The 21,309-nt window shown below is 40.2% G+C and overlaps 1 protein-coding gene across 1 annotated transcript in view; it reads left to right on the top strand.

Moving 5' to 3' along the window:
- Positions 1 to 19,798, top strand: part of ALDH7A1 (aldehyde dehydrogenase 7 family member A1) — a 37,511-nt gene extending 17,713 nt beyond the window's left edge. The window contains exons 9-18 of the mRNA XM_059061583.2: positions 1,858 to 1,955; positions 4,871 to 4,912; positions 7,090 to 7,184; positions 9,157 to 9,241; positions 10,373 to 10,479; positions 12,638 to 12,754; positions 13,836 to 13,933; positions 14,534 to 14,607; positions 17,946 to 18,021; positions 19,630 to 19,798. Coding sequence (XP_058917566.2) covers positions 1,858 to 1,955; positions 4,871 to 4,912; positions 7,090 to 7,184; positions 9,157 to 9,241; positions 10,373 to 10,479; positions 12,638 to 12,754; positions 13,836 to 13,933; positions 14,534 to 14,607; positions 17,946 to 18,021; positions 19,630 to 19,684 — 847 coding nt within the window. The 3' untranslated portion in view covers positions 19,685 to 19,798. The remainder of the gene's footprint in view (positions 1 to 1,857; positions 1,956 to 4,870; positions 4,913 to 7,089; positions 7,185 to 9,156; positions 9,242 to 10,372; positions 10,480 to 12,637; positions 12,755 to 13,835; positions 13,934 to 14,533; positions 14,608 to 17,945; positions 18,022 to 19,629) is intronic.
- The last annotated feature ends 1,511 nt before the right edge of the window (positions 19,799 to 21,309 follow it).

The raw sequence follows: 21,309 nt of genomic DNA, 5'->3' as shown, positions 1-21,309 counted from the left end.
GCTGTACCACTGTGTAGCCTATGGCTTCCTAACGCTTGATTTATCAACGTGCTCACTTAAAAAGCAAAGCTGTGGAATTGCGCTCTGGTTTCTCACTCCCCACCAAGGACCTAGCCTCTTCTCTGGGTTCTTCAGCTGACCAAAAAAGGGAACCCTGGAGACACAGCTTCTAATTTATTGTTTTTAAAAATTGTCATGTAATTCACATACCATAAAGTTCTCTCTTTAAAATGTACAATTCAGTGGTTTTTAGAATAGTCGGTCACAATGTTGTGCAACCATCCCCATTACCTTATTCCAGACATTTTTGTTAACCCCAAAGGGACCTGGTACCCATTAGCAGTCATTTCCCCCTCCCCTTCCCCTGGCAGCCCCTCATCCACTTCATGCCTGTTGGTTCGCCTCTTCAGGGTGTTTCAGGTAAATGGAATCATGCGGCCTTTATATCTGGCTGCTTTCACTTGGCCGAATGTCATAGCATCTTTTCAGCTGGAACGGACTGTACTGTCTCTGAACCGTGGTGAAGCTGGTTCTAGCAGCCTTGACTTTGATTAGATGGAGTTTCATAGGAGTCAGGTCTTAGAACCCTTACAGGTGTGATGAACGTGTTAGTCCCCCTCCAGCACTTTGACCGCACTATTGTACTTCATGGGCAGTCTCCAAAAGGTGTAATACATGACTCCTTTTTTTAGATAAGTGAGAAAATTTTAGAAATTTTATTTAGAAAATACAACTCCCACATAAAGAGTGCATAGTGAAGTATTATCTAAATTGCCATTTAAAACAAATAGTCTGTCCTTTGACCCGCTCTGTTCTTGTACTTTGGGCATGCAGTCCCTTCACGTTGGCCTTGTAATAGCTCAGATAATAACAGTAATGTGTGCAGAAGGGCTTTACACAGCAACCCCCTTGAGTGTCAGTGCTCACATGTGCTGGGCTGACCTCGGAAGCCCACATGCACTGTCTCATCACACAGTTCCAGCCCTGCATTGGTCTGATGCTGTGGCTGCCTTGCTTGGCCCACAACAAGCCCTCTGAAGCACTGAACTATGAGCAAGAAGGTTCAGATCAGTAGTGTCTGGTCTACATTCCTTAGAAACTGGAAATAGCACAGCTTTTCTGAGTCAGCTTCCAAGAAGGATACTTAGGATATTTCCCTACAGTCTTTAAAATTTTCTTTTTTTTTTTTTTTGCATATTTTTTTAAAATTTATTTTTTATTTTTGGCCGCATTGGGTCTTCGTTGCGGCATGCGGGCTGTTCGTCGTGGCACATGGCTTCTCTCTAGTTGTGGCGTGCGGTGTTCTCTCTCTAGTTGTAGCACATGGACTCTCTAGTTGAGGCACACGAGCTTAGCAGTTGTGGCACGTGGGCTTAGTTGCCCCGCGGCATGTGGGATCTTAGTTCCCCAACCAGGGACTGAACCCACATACATCCCCTGCATTGGAAGGTGGCTTCTTTACCACTGGACCACCGGGGAAGTCCCTAAACTTTTAGTTCTTAAAGGAATCAGTTTTAAGAGACTGAAAAATAACTGGGATGCTCATCAAGGAACTGCTACGGTCGTATTGTCCAGTTACCCATCAGTACAAGAAGGAATATCTTCCTTAACAACGTCCTTGTGGTGATTTCTGTTTACGGAGAGCTCCCAGAATGGGTTAGTCTGTTCTGCTGTATGGTTCTTCTTGTGAAAAGCATTTTCATGAAGACCTTCCCTTGCTCTCTTGGGATAGATCCTTGTGTCTTTCACTGACTGTCTTTCCATGACACGGGTTTCAGAGTTTTCTGGCCTGGCACTGTCGAGTGCCACCATTGATGGGTTTCTCTGCTTGGGTGACTGTGTCTGTTCCCCTTGCAGCACAGCTATGGCCAAAGATGAGCGAATGAACCTGCTGTCCTTCACTGGGAGCACTCAGGTGGGAAAACAAGTGGCTCTTATGGTGCAGGAGAGGTTTGGTAAGTGTTGGCTTTATATCGAGCTTTTAATTCCCTCAGGTATGGATATGAAATAAAGGTTGGGTTTTTTTCCTTGACCCTTTCCATGGAGACACACTGGCTGTATTTATTTGAATGTCCAAGTAAAAGGAAGGGTACAGTTAATAGTGGCTTAATATTAGGGAGATAGCAGATTTAATAGCATAATTTGGAAAAGGATGTTATTCCCTCCCTAAATGACCATAGTAGAATCATATCAAATGTACTTATCAATTTCTATCAGACTGGTTTGGCAAATAAAAAAGAAAACTGACATTTAAACGGGACCAGTGAGAGTACAGGACCTAGAGTGAATGTGGTGTAGAAGACTTACATCTGTTTTTCTCTCATTTCTGTTTCGTGCATATATGACTGAAAAGGGCTGTAAGACATAGCTTTGTATGCTCTACTTTATGGCTCATTAAAGAGGTTTTCTAGGATAATATTGATGGTCAATTTTTGCCTATTTTGTTGATTTAGACTCTAATCCTAGCATAAGATGAGACTTGAATAGTTAATCTGTCAGCTATTTTGCTATATGGGCATTGCTTTTAAAAAGGAAGTTTACAGACTATTAGAGCTAATAAACATGGTTGGTAAGGTTGCAGGATACAAAAATCAATTGTATTTCTATACATTAACAATGAGCAATCTGAAAATGAAATTCATAAAAGTTTCATTTACAGTAGCATCAGAAAGAATAAAATTCTTAGGAATAAATTTAACGAAAGAAGTATAAGTCTTTCACACAGAGTACCACAAAGTATCATTGAAAGAAATTTTAAAAGACCTAAATAAATGTAAAGACCTCCCATTTTCACTGTTTGGAAACAATTTAATATTATTACTGTCCAAGATCAGTACTGTCCAAGTGATTTGCAGATTGAATGCAATCCCTTTCACAATGTCACTTGGCTTCTTTGTAGAAGTGACAAGCTTATTCTAAAGTTCATATGAAGTGCAAGGGACCCCAAATAGCCAAAACAATCTTGGAAAGGACAAAGTCAGAGGACTCACACTTCCCAATTTCAGAATTTATTACAGAAGTATAGTAATCCAGACTATGTGTACTGGCGTAAAGATAGAAAAATCAGTGGAATAGATTGAGAGCCCAGAAATGCACACTTATACTTATGGTCAAGGGTGCCAAGACATTTCAATGAGGAAAACAGTCTTCAACAAATAGTGCTGGGACAACTAGATAACCATAACGTATGTATGAAGTTGGACCCCAACCTACCCCTATACACAAAAATTAATTCAATATATATCAAAGACCTAAAGGTGACAGCTAGAACTATAAAATGCTTGAAGAAAACATAGGCATATGTCTTTGTGACCTTGGATTAGGCAGTGGTTTCTTAGATATGACACCTAAAGCAGAAGCAACAAAAGAAAGAATAGATAAATTAGACCTCATCAAAATTTAAAACTTTTCTGTTTCAAAGGATCAGGACTTCGCTGGAGGTCCGGCGGTTGAGACTTCACGAAGCTTCCATTGTAGGGGGCACGGGTTTGATCCCTGGTCAGGGAGCTGAGATCCCACATGTGTCACAGCCAAAAAACCAAAACATATAACAGAAACAATATTGTAACAAATTCAATAAAGACTTTAAAAATGGTCCACATTAAAAAAAAAAAAAAAACTTGAAAAGGGCACACCATCAAAAAAGTGAAAAGAACAACCTATAGAATGGGAGAAAATATTTAGAAATCCTTTATCTGATAAGGGATTTGTGTCTAGAATATATAAAGAATTCTTATAATTCAGTAATATAAAAGACAACCCAATTAAAAAATGGGCAAGCATTTGGTTAGATTATTTCTTCAAAGATAAACAAGTGGGGCTTCCCTGGTGGTGCAGTGGTTGAGAGTCCGCCTGCCGATGCAGGGGACACGGATTCTTGCCCCGGTCCGGGAAGATCCCACATGCCAAGGAGCGACTTGGCCCGTGTGCCATGTCCGCTGAGCCTGTGTGTCCGGAGCCTGTGCTCCGCAATGGGAGAGGCCACAACAGTGAGAGGCCCACGTAACGCAAAAAAAAAAAAAAAAAAAAAAAAAAGATAAACAAATGTCCAATAAGTATGTGCAGTGGTGCTCAAGATCGTTGATCCTGCTTCTCTCACTAGCAGATACTGTCCTCCTCCCCACCCCTCCTTTTAACTCAAAGCAGTAGTTTGTAGTTCTCTTATAAGTATTACCATTAGTAGGATTACAATTTTTAAATGATGCATCTGCCTGTCTTAAGTTGTAGGTGCTTTTCCTGGAGGAGGTTGGTGGTTTTGAACATGGTTAGGGAGCACATAGAGAATTGGAAGGATATGGAAGGTACAGATGGAATTGTCAGATCTTCTGGTAATACTGTATTCTTGGGAAATTGTCATAAAATTTTCCAAAGTGACTTCACCATTTTATACTAACTGTTTGGAGTTTGGGGGGATATAATTTTAAACTTTGAGAAATTCCAAGAGTAACTCAAGGAATTCCCATATACCCTTTAATGAATTTTACCAGTAGTACCATTTTTAAAGTCACTTTCTCTCTAGCAACACACACACACACACACACACAAACATATATATTCTCAGAGCATATTTTTGAACCTTTTGAGAAAATTGAAGATATTGTATTCCTTTACCACTAAATGTGTTTTGTGTATTTCCTAAGAATAAGGACATTCTATCAAATAACCATGATACAATTATTAAAATCAGGAATCTAGACATTGATGCGATACTCATGCTTTTTTTCTTCAATTGAGTTACAGTTTATGTTCATGCTATGTTTTAAATCAGAAAATAAATGAAAACAATTGGGATAGGCTATGATTTGAGGCCGTGTGGCTGTGTGCATTAAACAATGAGATAGGAATTAATTTATGTTTATATATTTTAAAGGGAGAAGTTTATTAGAACTTGGAGGAAACAATGCAATTATAGGTAAGGCTGCCTTTTCTTTGTGTGATTTCTGTTTAGAATATCTTCAGTAGCCATCCTGAATGTATAGAACTTGTGAAAGAAGTCATCCCTTTTATGTTATGTGTGTGTGTGTAAGATCTAATTCCCATGCTTAGGAACTTTCCTTGTGAGACAGGACACGTGGTTTGAAGGCAGAGATAACTAGGAGGGAAAGGCGTTCATGTTCGGAAAATGTTACCTGGGGCTTAGAATCTGTGTATGAGAGTTTCTAATGTGTCATTGTTTCTTGTTTTCCTTCTGTTTTTTTGAAAACTGGCCACAGTTTCTCTAGACTAAATAAGTAAGTAACTCTATGTGACCTGCCGTTTCCAAAAACATTAGTTTGTCTTCAGTGGGGTATTGAGTGCTTTTACATTGGGAAGGAACACTTCCTTAAGGCATTTTATCATTTACTTATAGTCTTGGAGATTATTTAATTCTTTTTTTTCACTTGTTTGACACAAAAGGAAATAGTCTACCAGCCTAACTTCTGGATAATATAATGAACATCAGTTGCTTGAGACTTCATAGAATCATGAATTTAATGGTAAAAACTTGCTAATTGTATATTGCCATCATTATCATCACTTTTAAATGCTTATGTGTTCGTGTGGTACACCAGAAATATAAAAATTATATGGTGAAGGGTTTGTTTTGGATGAACTTCTGATATCGTAAAAGAGAGAGCTGATTAGAAATTATAGTTAGCGTTTATTGATCAGTGGGTACGTGTCAGGCACTGTGCTCAGTTTTTCCATATGCAATATGTCATTTAATCCCCAGAGTAACCCCATGAGGCAGATACCTTTATTAATCTCATTTGAAGGTTACACCCTGAGGCTTAAAGTGATTATGTGCCTGAAGTGACAGACCCAGCATTTGTATCCTGGCAATCAGACCCCAGAGCATAGCTCTCTTCCTAAAACTCCTTACTGTCATCCGTCAGTACCCCAGATAATATTATCCCATTTTATGGATGAGGAAACTGAGGCTTAAAAAGTTAAAATAACACAATGAAAAAGTGGTGGTGATGGATGAGAACTTTGGTCTGTTTGGTTGTGTAATCCATCTTCTTAACCATCATGCTAGTCTGAGAATGCTCTTAGACTGGACAGGGGAAAATTGAAGATGTAAGGGGGAATTGGGACTGTAAGTTTCTGGAAGGGATAGAAAGGAAGGAATGATAAGTAATATGGATCGATGGAAGGGTAACCTTGTAAAGACTATGCTAGTTTTTTCTTCAGAGGGCAGAAGAGGAGGAGGAAGGAATAGACAAAAATAGCAATCTGAAAGTGATCTTGCACTGATCTCTTCAGAGATGCAGAGGAAGCAGGAAAGGACCTTGTGTGTGATCACTTTGAGATTTTCCTCGAAGTAAAGGGTGAAGTCATTTGGAGCAGGAGTAAAGGGCTGGAGGGTTTTGAGACATTTGAAAAAGGTTCTGTAGCGGGGAGAACGAGGCATTTTAGGGAAGGGACTGATGCAGATGAGGGTGCAGAGGTTGTTGGGGAGCTTGGTTTGATGGCGGTAATAAATCAGAAGGATCCCACTGACTTCTCTGTGGGCCCAGGGAAGCTGCCATCTAAATAGGTGGTGGGGGGCTTCCCTGGTGACGCAGTGGTTGAGAGTCCGCCTGCCGATGCAGGGGACGCGGGTTCGTGCCCCGGTCCGGGAGGATCCCACGTGCTGCGGAGCGGCTGGGCCCGTGAGCCACGGCCGCTGATTCTGCACGTCCGGAGCCTGTGCTCCGCAACGGGAGAGGCCACGGCGGTGAGAGGCGAGAGGCCCGCGTACCGCAAATAAATGCATGAATGAATGAATGAATGGTGGGGTTGAGACTGGAGGCAAGTAAAACTGACAAAGACAGTGGTGCTCTTAAAGAAGAGACCACATGAAGGTGCAGAGAAGGCTCAGTCAGAATCAGAAACTTCAGAGAGGTGAAAGATGAAGAGATCAGAAGAGGGAGAGCTCATTGCTCTATTCTCATATCATTTTCTTTGGGAGAAAAGTTGCCTCTGCGGTGTGAACTTGCTTATTTTACAAGGATAGTTCTGGCATTCTCTCACTGTGCTTTCTAAAGGCATCATCTTATACCAGTTAGTAAAGTACCTTGTCTGCCTACCTCATGACACTGATGGGTGTGTTTCTGCTTCCCTAAGCCTTTGAGGATTCGGACCTCAGCTTAGTCGTTCCCTCAGCTCTCTTTGCAGCCGTGGGGACAGCCGGCCAGAGGTGTACCACTGCGAGGCGCCTGGTGAGTGTGTCTGCATGGGCACATGAGAGTGTCCTCCTCTTCTAGTGCTGCTTTTCAACACATTGTACTGTTAAGGAGGTGTCATAGAAACACTGCTAGAAACGTGTATTCCCTGGATGTGGTTGGCAAACATGTGGCCCTGCTGCTCTGTTCTGTGCTCCTGGCAGATGCTGCTGGTCAGTGAGGGACTCTACCTTACCTCCCCAAGCTGAATGTGGTCCAGTTGTCATTGACTGGAGTTGGACGTGGGTGATGAGACCTGCTTTCAATCCTACACCTAGAACAATGTGGACAAAGTCCCATGTCACTTAGAGAATAAAACAAGATAAACATTTGAAAAATTCATAACTATTTGCTAAAAGGTAGACAGTCTTAGCTTTCTTGTAAAAACATTTTAAGTAGTAAAATATTTTTAAAAATTAAAAATTTTTGGCTTATAGGTTAAGTCTTAGATTTGACTTGATGTGACATAGTTTATTGGAAAGTATATATATGTGTGTTCTCTCTATATAAGTGTATAAGTCTGCATGCATATATATAGGACACATTAATATTAAGTGCATGTGAGGAGAGTGGTTTCGCTTCAGTGTTCGGGGTTTGGAAAGTTTAACCTCCACACTTAGATTTGAGCTGGATTTTAAAATGTTTTTGTATGAGGTACAACCTTGATTTTCATGACTCATGCTATTGAAAAACTGGGCCAAACAAGTTTTGATTAGGTAGAAAATTTGGCTACAATTGCCTTTTAAAAAATTATTATTGTGGAGTTTTCCTACTGTAATTAAAAAAACAAACAGTTTACAATTGAATTATGGAGGAATTGGTTTTGGGTTTTTCCTCTCACCCACAATAAGTGTGAACAAATTCTTTATAAGGTTGACATAATCTAAATTAATTAGAATAGATTAAAAAATATAGGGAAATTAAGTCTTTACTTTTGCCATAAATTTTCATATTCACTTTTTCCTGTATTTTACGATGAATGAATATCAATCTTTCCTTTGTTTTTATATTACTCAGTTGATGTGGTATGAACTGCGATATGAACTTGCTTGTTTTACAGGGATAGTTGTAACGTTCTCTTACTGCACTTCCTTTTTTTTTTTTTCTATTTATTTGTTTATTTAAATGTTGCTCTGCGGATTTAACCCGCAGAAACCCAGAGCCTGCACTTTCTAAAGGCATCATCTTATACCAGTTAGTAAAGTACCTTGTCTGCCTACTATGATAGAATATCTAAGCTACGATGTTTGTAAGGTATTTACAATTAATTGAATTTGTTCACCTTAAACATTTATTACCTTAAGGCTAAGAAGGAAACAGGGGTACTCCAAAAGATTATAATCTTAATTACATGGTAAACTATGAAATGACATAAAAGTCAAGCATTTCTTTATTTGGTCAACCTTTATTTTTCCTTTGTGTCCTGGAGCAAATATACATAGCCATGCTTTATATTTAGTGTCAAATATTGGAGGATACTGTTAGTCATAACCCAAATCAATTTTTATAGGGACTGTAGTGGTATACAGAAAAATTCATTCCAGTACTATGGACCTCTCTGTGATTTATCGTTGGCCCACTGTATCCATGGTTTTTGCAAATCTGCACATCCAACCAATTGGAAACCATGTAGTCCTGTAGCATTTACTCTCGAAAAATATTTTTATACAGGTGGACCCGTGCAGTTCAAACCCGTGTTGTTCAAGGGTCAATTGTATAAATCAGTACTGTTAAGAAAAATTGAGGGAATTCCCTGGTGGTCCAGTGGTTAGGACTCCGCTTTCACTGCTGAGGGTGCGGGTTCAATCCCTGGTTGGGGAACTAAGACCTACAAGCTGTGCACCACAGCCAAAAAAAAAGACTGGGGGGAAAAAATAAAAATTGTGCATTTTAACAATTTTGTACATTTATTTGTGTTATTTAATAGTCCAAATGTACTAATCCCTTGAATGTTTCTTTTTTCATTTAGTTTTTACATGAAAGCATTCACGATGAAGTTGTTAATAGACTTAAAAAGGCCTATGCACAGATCCGTGTTGGGAACCCATGGGACTGTGAGTATCTGGTTGATTCCAAAGATGTTCCTTTTTGACAGATGGTGTTATAAGAGTTTCTGATTTTCTACTTTTATTTTTTTCCCTTTCCTGAGAGGCCCGAGGGAATACAAGGCAGTTTATTTTGCATTTGGGGTGACATGTCTGCTCCTAGGTTAGGATCTCAGTGCTTGACGTGGGCCGGTGGGTGAGCTTGGGAGATGGTATTGAGATGGGATGAGTTTGAGAAGCTTTTCCCTCTTCACTTCCCTCCTCCCAGATACCACCATCCTCCCTCATGCAAGGTTGCAAGAGTCACCTGCCTGACTTTTCTGCTTCCACTTCTGCCTTCCACCATAACCAAAGTAATTTTTTAAAATGTAATTAAATAATTCACTCTCTTGCTAAAAACACTCATTGCTGTTTGACTAAAACTTGGATGCCTTTTGAGACCCTTTTTGCAAGCTCACAGTCTTAAATGATCTGACTTCGGCCACGTCCCCGCCCACCTTCTGGACCCGCTGTGCACCATTTGCCCCATTGCTCCCTGAGCTGCAGCTTCTCCAACCCTCTTTCAGTGCTCTGGACATTCCAGGCTCTGCCCTGCTAGAACTGCTCTTTGCCTAGCCCTTCCCACCTCCTCACTGAGGCCTACCTATATCTTCCTTCTTCCTCTGTCCCACGGTCACCTTTAATGCTCTGGTTTCTGGCAGCCATACTGAGGGAGCATCAGCTTCTTCCCCTTAAATTGTTCACTGACTGCTGGTTCTGTGAAGTTCTTAGAGAATGATCACCCTGTAATAAATAAGCAGAGCCTATATTTTTACTGCAGTACTCTGATGAATTGATAGCTCTTTCCCTAGATTTGGCCCTACATGTTTCTTTATAGAAAGCTTATGAGGACCCAGTCATACCTCTTCTTTTTTGCATATGTTTGCACTACATTAGCAGAATTGAGTAGTCGTGGCAGAGACCACATGTCATGCAAAGCATTAAATAGTTACTGTCTGGCTCTTTGCAGAGAAAGGTTGCTGACTCCTGCTCTAAACTGAGGGGACATATGAAGGGATTGGTCTGTTCATTGAGAAAGCTGTTTAATTATAAAATGATGCCAGTTAGGGTGAAATGAAGAGCATTCCTTTTTCTTTCCAGCTAATGTTCTCTATGGGCCACTCCACACCAAACAGGCAGTGAGCATGTTTCTTGGAGCAGTGGAGGAAGCAAAGAAAGAAGGTGGCACCGTGGTCTATGGTGGCAAGGTAATGACAACTTGAGATCAGGAATGACAGGTTCTTTCTTTTCCTTTTGCACAAGCAGGGCTCTGGGTAAATTGATGAAGGGTGCCTGACTGCTACTTTTCTTTTCTCCATCCATTTTATAATGGGGAAATAACATATTTTAAAGAATGACAATGTGACATGAATGGAACATTTCTGGAAAGACACAACTCAGAGCCAGGGTTGCCTTTGAATTGAGTCCCTGGGAATTTGTATGGAAGGGAGACCTCTTTTTCATGGTATGGAAGACTATTTAGTGCAATTTAAAATCCGCATTTAGTAGTGATTATTAAGTCATTTAAGGCAGAGAATCAAAAAAAAAAAAACCATACCAAAAGCGTTTTTAACACATATTACTATTGTCGATGAAAAATTAGTTGATTGAAGAAAGAAATGGAAATTTTTATTTGAGCCAAATTGAGGATTATAACCCGGGAATAGCACCTCAGAAAGCACTGAGAACCGTTGTACCTGTTAGAAGTCAAGGCAGTTATATAAGTTTTTTAGACAGAGGGCTGTACATTGAATGACGTATCTTTGACAGTTTACACAATCTAGATCTAAGCGTCATCATGGCCCCTTACAAGATAAGGAATGTTATCTTTTAAGGAGTTGTCTTGGTGGTGCTAGGAGAACGTTGCTGTTTATGGTTGAGCAGGTATTTCTGCCAATGGGGAGGTTTGGTTGATGCATGATACAGATACACAGTGCACAGTTGAGGGGAGAGAGGAGGCCATAGGGCAGAGAAAGTTTTTGATGTTTAAATTTTTATTGTCTTGCCATAAAATATGAATTTCATTTCACACTATATTTGTTTGATTCTTAAGATGTGGGTTCAAGGAGTTTTCTTCCTGTATGATAGGAATTTGTCTTCATCCTTGAATAAGCTATATATATAATTTATTATCTACAATTTATTTTCACTTCTTTAAAAATCACTGAAAACTGAGTCTCTTGCAAAGCTCTCTGAGAAGCAGAATCCTCCCTAGTTTCTCAATATTGACATACCCACATCTCATTGGATAGAGATGTGTATGTGTACTTTTTGTTACTTACCTTGAGTTTTTTAAAGCATTTTAACTTAATCTTTAGAAGTAGCTCTTTTTTCCCCTTTGTGTAATATTTACTTAAGTTACATAATGCAATATGGTATTGTAATAACAAATACAGCTGCCACATACAGGGTTGGGAGTAAATACAGATGACTCTTGGTAAACGTACAGCTCAGAGGGTGAGAGCAGAATTACATAGTCACCCTGGAGTGCTGACCACCAGCCAAGTAGCTTGCTGCAGGCATTAGAATATTTTATAGAAGTTAAGTGGAGATGAACTAGTAATTTGGTTATGTGGAGGTTAGTTAGGAGAGTGTCTATAGTATACCCTTTTAGAGCTTTTGATTTCTGTATTAATGTGTTAGTTTGCTAGGGCTGCCATAGCAAACTATCACAGACTGGGTGGCTTAAACAACAAATTTGTCTCACAGTTCTGGAAGCTGAGTCCCAAATCAAGGTGCTGGCCGGGTTGATACTTTCTGGTGAGGCCTCTGTCCCTGGCTGGCAGACGGCCACCTTCTCTCCATGTCCTCACATGGCCTGTCCTCCCTGCCTGGAGAGAGGAGGTCCCTGGTGTCTCTTCCTCTTCTTACGAGGAATTATTTCTATCTGATTAGGGCCTCACCCACATGACCTCATTTAACTTTACCTCCTTAAAGGTCCTGTCTCCAAATTTAGTCATAATGGGAGTGGGGTGGGTTTAAAGCTTCAACATAAGAATTTGGGGGTGTGGGTATGGGCACAATACAGTTTGTAACAGAACAGGTATAGATTACCTCTTTTAAAATTATGTGAAGTTAAAATTAACCACCTGTAACAGCATTTTTTCACTGTAACTTGGTCATGATGCATGGCACAGCTCTCTATCCTTGACTCCTTTATTCTATTTTTTTTCTGACCAAGTAAGTTAGAACCAATAAGAGGCAGAGAAAATTTTCTTTCATGAAGGGAAGTTATTTTGGAGAAATAATTCACTTATAAATGGTGTTTATTTTTTTTTCTCAAAATTATAAACAATGATGGTATCCTCTGACTTCAAGAACCAGAAAACAAAATGCTCTTGTTTTTATTTCCTTTCTCTACTGCAGGTTATGGATCGCCCTGGAAATTATGTAGAACCGACAATTGTGACAGGCCTTGACCACAATGTGTCTATTGTACACACAGAAACTTTTGCCCCGATTCTTTATGTCTTTAAATTCAAGGTGAAAAAATGGATTCCTTCTCTCTTTTCTCTAGTTCAACGTTGAAACAAATGAGAAGACTAGGAGAAAATAAAGGCATATTAAATTTCAGTCAGCCTTTAGGGAGGTTTTAGAAAGTCACTCTGATTAGTAAAGATTTGAAGGTTAAGGACAAACTATGATGAGATGAACACTTTAAACAATAGAGCATAAGCTAGCTACCAGGGGAATTAAGTAGAGGGCCAACATTGAAATTTATGGAGAACGTGGCCCTCATCACCTGTATCAGCCATGTTGATACAGTTGATCTGTGTGGACTATGAAGTCAGCTTCTGCACAGAAGGGACCAGGTAGTTTGATAGTCTGAGTGCTAAGTATCAGTGGACAAAATGAGAAGATACAAGGGCAATTTGTAGACATACAACTTGTATCAGAGGACAGGCTGTGGAGATTTTAACAGATAAAGGTAACTAGAGGGTCTCCTTCCCAGCACATGACAGGCCCTACCATGCCAGCAGATGTCTAGAGATTGAATCAAGGCTTGGCTGTGCCATGATTAACAGTTAAAGGATGATGAGACTTATACCTTGTTGCAATTATATGATTGTATTAATTAAAATCTTGCTTTAAGTTGTCTATTATTGTTTCACATCATGTGACTACAGAGTGTAATTTCATGTTTTGTCTTGTGTCTGTGTGTTTGACTGTGAGTTCCTGAGCAAATCATTTAGCCTCTCTTGCCTAATCTGTACATTAGGAATAATACAGAGACTGTGTCATTGGGTGAGGATTAAATGTATAAATGCATGCTCAGTGCCTAGGTCAGTGTGTTGCACGTAGTAAGAGCTCAGTAAATAACAGCTCTTATACGTAGTGGCTTGAATGGAGGAATGTACTCATATGTTTTTCTCAAAGTTCAGGTAAGGGGAAAATCCCACAAAGCACTGTACAAGATAAACAGAATTAGGAAGATGTTGACTCCTTAGTTTCCTTTTGTGCACTAAAATTATACTGGTAAATTTCACGAAATGAGTTTACTACTAGTCAGTTTGGACCTGAACAGTGTGTATCATCTAACAGCTTCCAATGTCTGTCCTTTTAGAATGAAGACGAGGTCTTTGCATGGAATAATGAAGTAAAACAGGGACTTTCAAGTAGCATCTTTACCAAGGATTTGGGCAGAATCTTTCGCTGGCTTGGGTATAACTTTGTCTATTTTGAAAACTTACGTAAGTCTGATTTGTGTGGTGAATGGACTATAAAAAAAGAAAATGAAACCATCATAGGTGAAAATATTTTTTTTGATAAATTTATTTATATTTTTAAATTTTGGCTGTGTTGGGTCTTCGTTGCTGCGCGCGGGCTTTGTCTGGTTGCAGCGCGCAGGGGCTACCCCTTATACCGGTTGTGGCGCGTGGACTTTTCATTGCGGTGGCTTCTCTTGTTGTGGAGCATGGGCTCTAGGTGCACGTGGGCTCAGTAGTTGTGGCTCGCGGGCTGTAGAGCGCAGGCTCAGTAGTTGTGGTACACGGGCTTAGTTGCTCCGTGGCATGTGGGATCTGCCTGTACCAGGGATCGAACCCATGTCCCCTGCATTGGCAGGCAGATTCTTAACCACTGTGCCACCAGGGAAGTCCCCTATTTTTTTTGTTTTTGTTTTTGTTTAGCATTGAGTCTTAGAGGTTTTGTTTGGATTATTTATTCATTTCTGTATATTTGTTTTGTGTGTGTGTGTTTCCTTTTTTTTTTTTTTAACTTTCCCATATTTTGCTTTCATTTTGCCTCCCTTTTTACACACAGCCCAAAAGGATCAGACTGTGGCATTGTAAATGTCAACATTCCAACAAGTGGGGCTGAGATTGGAGGTGCATTTGGTACGTAGAGAATTCTTTCTCCTTTTTCATGTTGGGCAGTTGATTAGTCTGCCGGGGCTGCCATAACAAAATACCAGACTGGGTGGCTCAAACAATAGAAATGTGTTTTCTCACATTCCTGGAGGCTGGAAGTCCAAGATCAAGGCATTGGCAGGTTTGGTTTTTCCTGAGGCCTCTCTTCTGGTTTGTATGGCCGTCTTCCTCCTCTGTCCTCTCATGGCCTGTTCTCTTTGCACGTACATCCCTGGTGTCTCTTTATCTTCTTATAAGGACATTAGTCCTATTGGCTTACAACCCCACCTTTATGACTTCATTTAACCTTAATTACCTCCTTAAGGGCCCTGTTGCCAAATACAGCCAGCCACATTCTAAGGAATTGGAGGTTGGGGCTTCAACCTATGAAATTGGGGCAGGGGAACACAATTTAGTCCATAACAGGTGGCAAAGAAAAAGCACTAGTCTTTCAGAAAAGTTTGACCAAGACACTGAAATAATAATCTTATCTGGTCTGACATGCTCGAGAGAGCTTATGCTCTATATTCAGAATTATTGTCCAAGGTCCTACATTTTATTCTCAGATGCAGCATCATGTTAGAACAGGGGCCCTTCACCTGAATTATGTGAACCCCTGAAATAGTATCTGTTTTCTTGTGAGACGCTTGAGGACCCCAAAAAGATTAAGAACGTCTGCTTTAAAGCCAGAAAATTTCACGTGAAAAATTCTGGTTTTTATTTGCAAAGTGGGCGTAGTAAATATTATATATTATCTTTTATCTTAGATAAAATATTGAGTTTTTTCTTTTCATTGGGCCCAGCTCCTCTTTTCTCTTAATGAGCCTGGGGCTCTTGATGCTTAAACTTCTTAGTACTAATAGTAAAAGTTTTTGTTTTTTTTTAAAAAGGTCTTCCCAACAATCATATATTAACTTATTAAAAATTATCCAAAATATAGTAAAAACAGATTGCATTATTTATATATATATATACACACACACACAGAAGTAAAACAAACATACATTAATACCTGTAAAACTTAAATAATTAAAAGCATTCTATTTTTTTTTGAAGCATTCTTTTATACATTTTAAAGCAGAGGGCAATTACTATTCAACGTACAGACATTGATAAACGTTCCTGATTTCAGTTTAGCCTTTTATCTCTGTGCTCCACTATTGAGTGAGTGTCTGTTCCTTCTGTAGGCCCTCAATCCCTGTTTCCAGCCCATGCCTTCTCTCTCCAATTGACTCTTTTATTTCAGCCTTTACAGTTAATTTCTAAAGTTTTTAAAAAGTCTCATAATGGAAAAAGCAGTTCTGCCCCATGCTTTGCTCTTCTTCCTCCTTTCCCAGAGGCAGCTACTTTGAGATTCTTACTGAAGGAAAAACGAAATTGACCTTTGAATTTATTTCAGTTTTTCTAAGTAATGTGCTTTAACTGCTCTTTCACAACTCTAGACATTATGTACTGACCGTTTGTTATCATAGATGAACTTTCTTAAACCCTCCCTCTCTTTTCCTGTGAGACATTATTGCACAGGGGGAGGTCTAGAGGAAACCCAGATACTAAGTATCTGGCTCCTAAGTCTTCTCCCAGTGTAGTCACAGAAGATGTGCTTAATTCTTCCTGCATCGGATTGTGACAACATATGTGAAACATTGTCTACCAGCAAAGCATAGAGACTCAGTACCCAAGGCTTTTATTGGGGGTTGGTCACACAGGCAACCTCTGCCTAAGCACCCAAATTCCAGACTCCCTGAAGGAAAGCAGGTATTTAACATAAATCACATTGTTTGCTCAATGAGACAGTGTAGGGAACTGTTTAGCCTACAAGTTTCCAGATGCCAGCAACATTATAAGCAGACCTGCTATGTCTTTTCTGCACAGATTGTAAATTTTTTCAGCCTTTGGAAGCTATAACTTACTTGTCTTCTGTTTTCCATTACTGTGGTTGAAAAGCCCAATCCACTTTGATTTCTGATCTTTTTTTCCCCCATTTCAAAAAATTTGGGGTCTGTTATTTATGTCTGATGTTCTGAAATTCTTCAGTAATATGCCTCAATGGAGATCTTGGTAAACATTTTTGTTGGACAGTCAATGGGCCAGTAATTGGCCTTAGCATTGGGACTCAAAGTTTTTAGTTCTGGGAAGTTTTTGATAGTTTTATTTTATTTTATTTTATTTTATTTTTTTTTTGCGTTACGCGGGCCTCTCACTGTTGTGGCCTCTCCTATTGCGGAGCACAGGCTCCGGACGCGCAGGCTCAGAGGCCATGGCTCACGGGCCTAGCCACTCCGCGGCATGTGGGATCTTCCCGGACCGGGGCACGAACCCGTGTCCCCTGCATCGGCAGGCGGACTCTCAACCACTGTGCCACCAGGGAAGCCCCTTATTTTGTTTTGATAGTGTTTCTTTCACAATTTTTTCCCTTTGATTTTTCTGATTTTAATTTCTAGAACTCCTATTTGAAAGTTATCTCTTGAAGAATTATCTAATTGTGTTATTTTTTCCCCTCTTATTTTCCATCTCATTAGTCTTTGGGAGATTTCCTCAGACTTTTCTTCTAACACTTCTATTGTGTTTTTTCTCCTCTGCTCTTACTAAAAACAATACTAAGTGTGCTTTGAGCACACTTTTAAACAGTACCCTTTTCTTGTTTTATGGAGTCATTATCTTTTTTTTTTTTTTTTTTTTTTTTTTTTTTTTTTCGGTATGCGGGCCTCTCACTGTTGTGGCCTCTCCCGTTGCGGAGCACAGGCTCCGGACGCACAGGCTCAGCGGCCATGGCTCACGGGCTTAGTTGCTCCGCGGCATGTGGGATCTTCCCGGACCAGGGCACGGACCCGTGTCTCCTGCATCGGCAGGCAGATTCTCAACCACTGCGCCACCAGGGAAGCCCCAGGAGTCATTATCTTTTTGTAACCTTTAAAAATAATAATATGACATTAAAAAATTTTTATTATAAAATCAGTTTATGTATACTGTAGAAAATTATATATAGATAAGCATAAATGGGAAAATAAAATTACATTTCCACTATTCAGAGGTTTCCACTCTTAACACATTGGTCTAATGGTAAGGTTTTTTTTAAGGTGCTTCCTGACATTTCTGGTTTTTTGGTTGATTCCTTTTACTTTATTTTCCAACTTAGTTCCCTTTTTCCTGTTTGGTTTGGTCTCTGTCTTTTATTTATTTGTTTGCAGAGGGGATACTCTGGCTACCTGTAAGGTAACTTGGTCAGGTAGCTCTGGTCTCCTGGTGTCTTCATTTCTGTGATCCTGAGTAGGAGCCCACACAGAGGCACTGCGCAAGTTTAATGAGCTGCTTGTGTATTTCTCTAGGAGGAGAGAAGCACACTGGCGGTGGCAGGGAGTCTGGGAGTGATGCCTGGAAACAGTACATGAGAAGATCTACTTGGTAAGAAAAGGCTTTGGGAAAATGGTTTGGCTTTATAGCCTCTGGAATGTGCTTCTACAGTCTCCTACTGTCTGCTCTGTGTTCGTGCAGTTTCTCTTGATTTTATGTTTCTAGCATTCCACAGCTCTCCCTCCCAGAGCGTCTATTTGGTGCTATTATTTTCCTACCCATCTGTCCAGCTTCAGCTAGTGCCCAGCACCTGACTGTGAAAACATCTCGGTAGTGGTTTCTGTCTAGAGAGACAACACAGGAGCAGGACACTTGGGGTCAACCAGCAGGAGAAAGTGGAAGAGGCTGTCCTTTCAGTTTTTTTCCTTGGGTACAGTTACCAGCCCTGCAGGCTGCCAGGGCAGTAGGACATGGAAGTGGGCAGGCAGGCTGCGGGCCTGGCTAGCGAGCTGGGGGATACAGCTCCGGGAATAGTGAGCACAAACTTTGAAAGTGGATTAGCACGTTCACCCAGCACAAGGGTAGCTGGCAAGGGAACCTGTTGCTGGGACATTCTGGCTAGGAGCTGCTTTATATTTGTTTTCTGTTTTCCCTCCCTCTTGGGTAGAAATCACTTAATCCAAGAACAGTAAAATGGTGTGTGGGGTCAGGCCCATGTCGTGTTAGGTTGTAGAAAGAGCACGGGTTGAGGAACCCAGGACACTGTCTGTCTCATTTACTCCTTCTCACTGGCTCTGGAACCTCTTGGGGAGGGGTGTTTCCTACACCTTCGCTTATTGTCTCCTCAGCAACTTCATGTCTGTTAGGAATTTTTTTTTCCCTCCAGCTTTATTGAGGTATAATTGACAAATAAAATCATAATATATTTAAAGCGTGCAACATGATGATTTGACATACACATACATTGTGAAAAGATTCCCACAATCATGTTAGCACATCCTTTACCTCACAGCAGTGTGTGTGTGTGTGTGTGTGTGTGAGTGAGAGTGAGAAAGAGACAGCGCACGCCAGCGAGCAAGCTTAAGATTTACTCTTAGCAAATTTCAAGTATATATCAGGAGTTTCTAAGTTGCTTTGGCTATGGCTTGTTTACTCTCAGACACATGCATGCTGTTTGCCTGATTCCCATTTGTTGAAGTCAGTTATGTTCCTTTTACTTTTCTCGTGTACTTGAGATCTAGGGGACCAAACGTGTAGTTGCAGCCTTTTTGGAACCCATCTGATGGAGACACTTCCTCTCAGGAGAAAAGCCAGATGGCTGACTAAGAGGGAATCTTTTATTTTCCAAATTATTTTAGTTTTATTTTATTTCTATCAAAATGGGAATATCTGTATTTTTCCTCCTAATTCAGTACAAGTTATTGAGAGACATAAAGAAGATGAAGTTATAATCCCCATATTCTTGTGCCCTGAAAACCATGACTAACACATATGCTGTGTGTCTTTCCAGAATTTTGTGTTTCTCATTTTGTTTCTTTTATAAAACTGGATCTGTACTAACTTTTTTTGTATCCTAATTTTTTTCTTCATTAACTTATAATGTGAATATTTGACCTTGTTAATATATGCAGATCTGACACATTTTTTAATGGCATAAAATTTCCTCTATTAATATGTATACTATCCATTTAATTTTGTTCATTTTCTCCCCCCGCTTAGTACCATCAACTACAGTAAGGACCTGCCTCTGGCCCAAGGAATCAAGTTTCAGTAAAGTTGCTTTCAATTGACATTTCAAGTGTTTCAGGCATTGTTGCATCTCTTTTTTCTGAAGAAGATGAAGAAAATTACTATTTGCCTTGAATAAATGGATCATTTTGAATTTGAAGCCTAAATCAAGAGACTTTTTTAAAAAATAAAAATTTTCATGACATAGCCTTAAGTAATAAAAGATAGATTAGATGGATTTTATGTTACTAGTAGTTACAGATTTTTTTAAACTTTAGCATTATTTTTATAATTTAGAAAAATATAGTGCATGCCATGGTAGGAATTTGAAAAGTACAGAACATAATAGGGAAGAAAATAGAAGTCTTGTCAGGAGGTGCAGGAACGTCTCCTGAGCAAGGTAAGAAATCGGTAGCAAGTATTGATTCACTTCACCCTCCTCAGCAGGTGTTGGAAAGGGTGTGATCAAAGGGAGTGTCGCTTGTTTATGGAGGACCATAGCACAGTATCCCTGTGGAATGATTTGCTGTTTACGATGTCTGAGGGCATTCATCATTATCACAGCTTCTCTCGCTCAGGATGGCTTTTGTCACCACAGAAGAAATTTGGGGGCGGATGGAGATTTTGCTCCTGCCCTACCTAGAACCTGCGCCTGCGGACGACTGTGTGGAATTCTATGCAGAACACATCTGGATTTCTTATGCAACCTCAGACCATCTTCTTTAGCTGTTAGGCTTCTTTAGTTGCCCCTAGGTTTGTTCTCAGAATAACGAAGTGTGTAGCAGCATGTGTTTGCAGTGAACTCAGCATAGTTCACTTTTTCTTTCCTGAGAGTCCACTTCCTTCTCTTGAGAAGCTGCCTTGGGAGCTACTGGAGTGATTCAGCCCAGGGTCCTGTCGAGCTCACGCTGGCTCCTGCAGTTCTGTCTTCCTGGCAGCCTTCACTCCCCTGATGGGTAGCAGCCACCACCCCGTCGACTCCTGCCAGACTGGACTGGGACAGAAGCCTTGTAAGAAGATGACATCTGTAGATGACCTGATGTGTCAAGATATATGGAGAGATTTAGACAACTGGCAAAGAATTTGGGGTTGAGTTATGACAGAAAAGCAAGCAAATGAAAAACCAAGCAATTATAAATTTATCAGAGAAGGAAAGGTATAACATGTTCCATGGCCCAGCTGTGACTAGTGTTCACCCAGGTATACTGTTGTCAACCTTGAATATTAAGTCAAACATGGACGATAGGCCTTCTGAGAGCATGTTGGCAGGAAAAGTTCAGGGTTTGAAGGTAGGTCAGAGAGGCAGGCAGTTTAAGTTCTGTAGTAGAAAATCAATAATGCCTAAAATTACAAAAGCAAGAAATAGGAACATAGGCTTATAAAAGATAGGGAGCTAAATTCTGAAAATATCATTGCTTCAGGAGAGGGCAAATGGGGGGTGGGGCATGGAGACAGGAGGGATTATCTTCCATAACAAGTCTTGTAGAGCTATTTGACTCTTTAAATCAAGAGAATGTATAACTTTGATTAAAAGTTCAAACCAACAAAAAAAAATGTCGGAGAATCAGGTGCTTGGAATCGTACATTTCCTAACCCCCTTTCCACCACCCCTCTCCCCAGCACACACAAACTGCACACTTGTGAGCTTTCCGTTATTCAACTAGGGACTCT

Source organism: Kogia breviceps, chromosome 4 (assembly GCF_026419965.1).
Source record: "Kogia breviceps isolate mKogBre1 chromosome 4, mKogBre1 haplotype 1, whole genome shotgun sequence".
In the NCBI taxonomy this organism is placed as follows: domain Eukaryota; kingdom Metazoa; phylum Chordata; class Mammalia; order Artiodactyla; family Physeteridae; genus Kogia; species Kogia breviceps.
The sequence above is the reverse complement of the archived record's forward strand: the minus strand, read 5'-3'. Positions and strand labels throughout refer to the sequence as shown.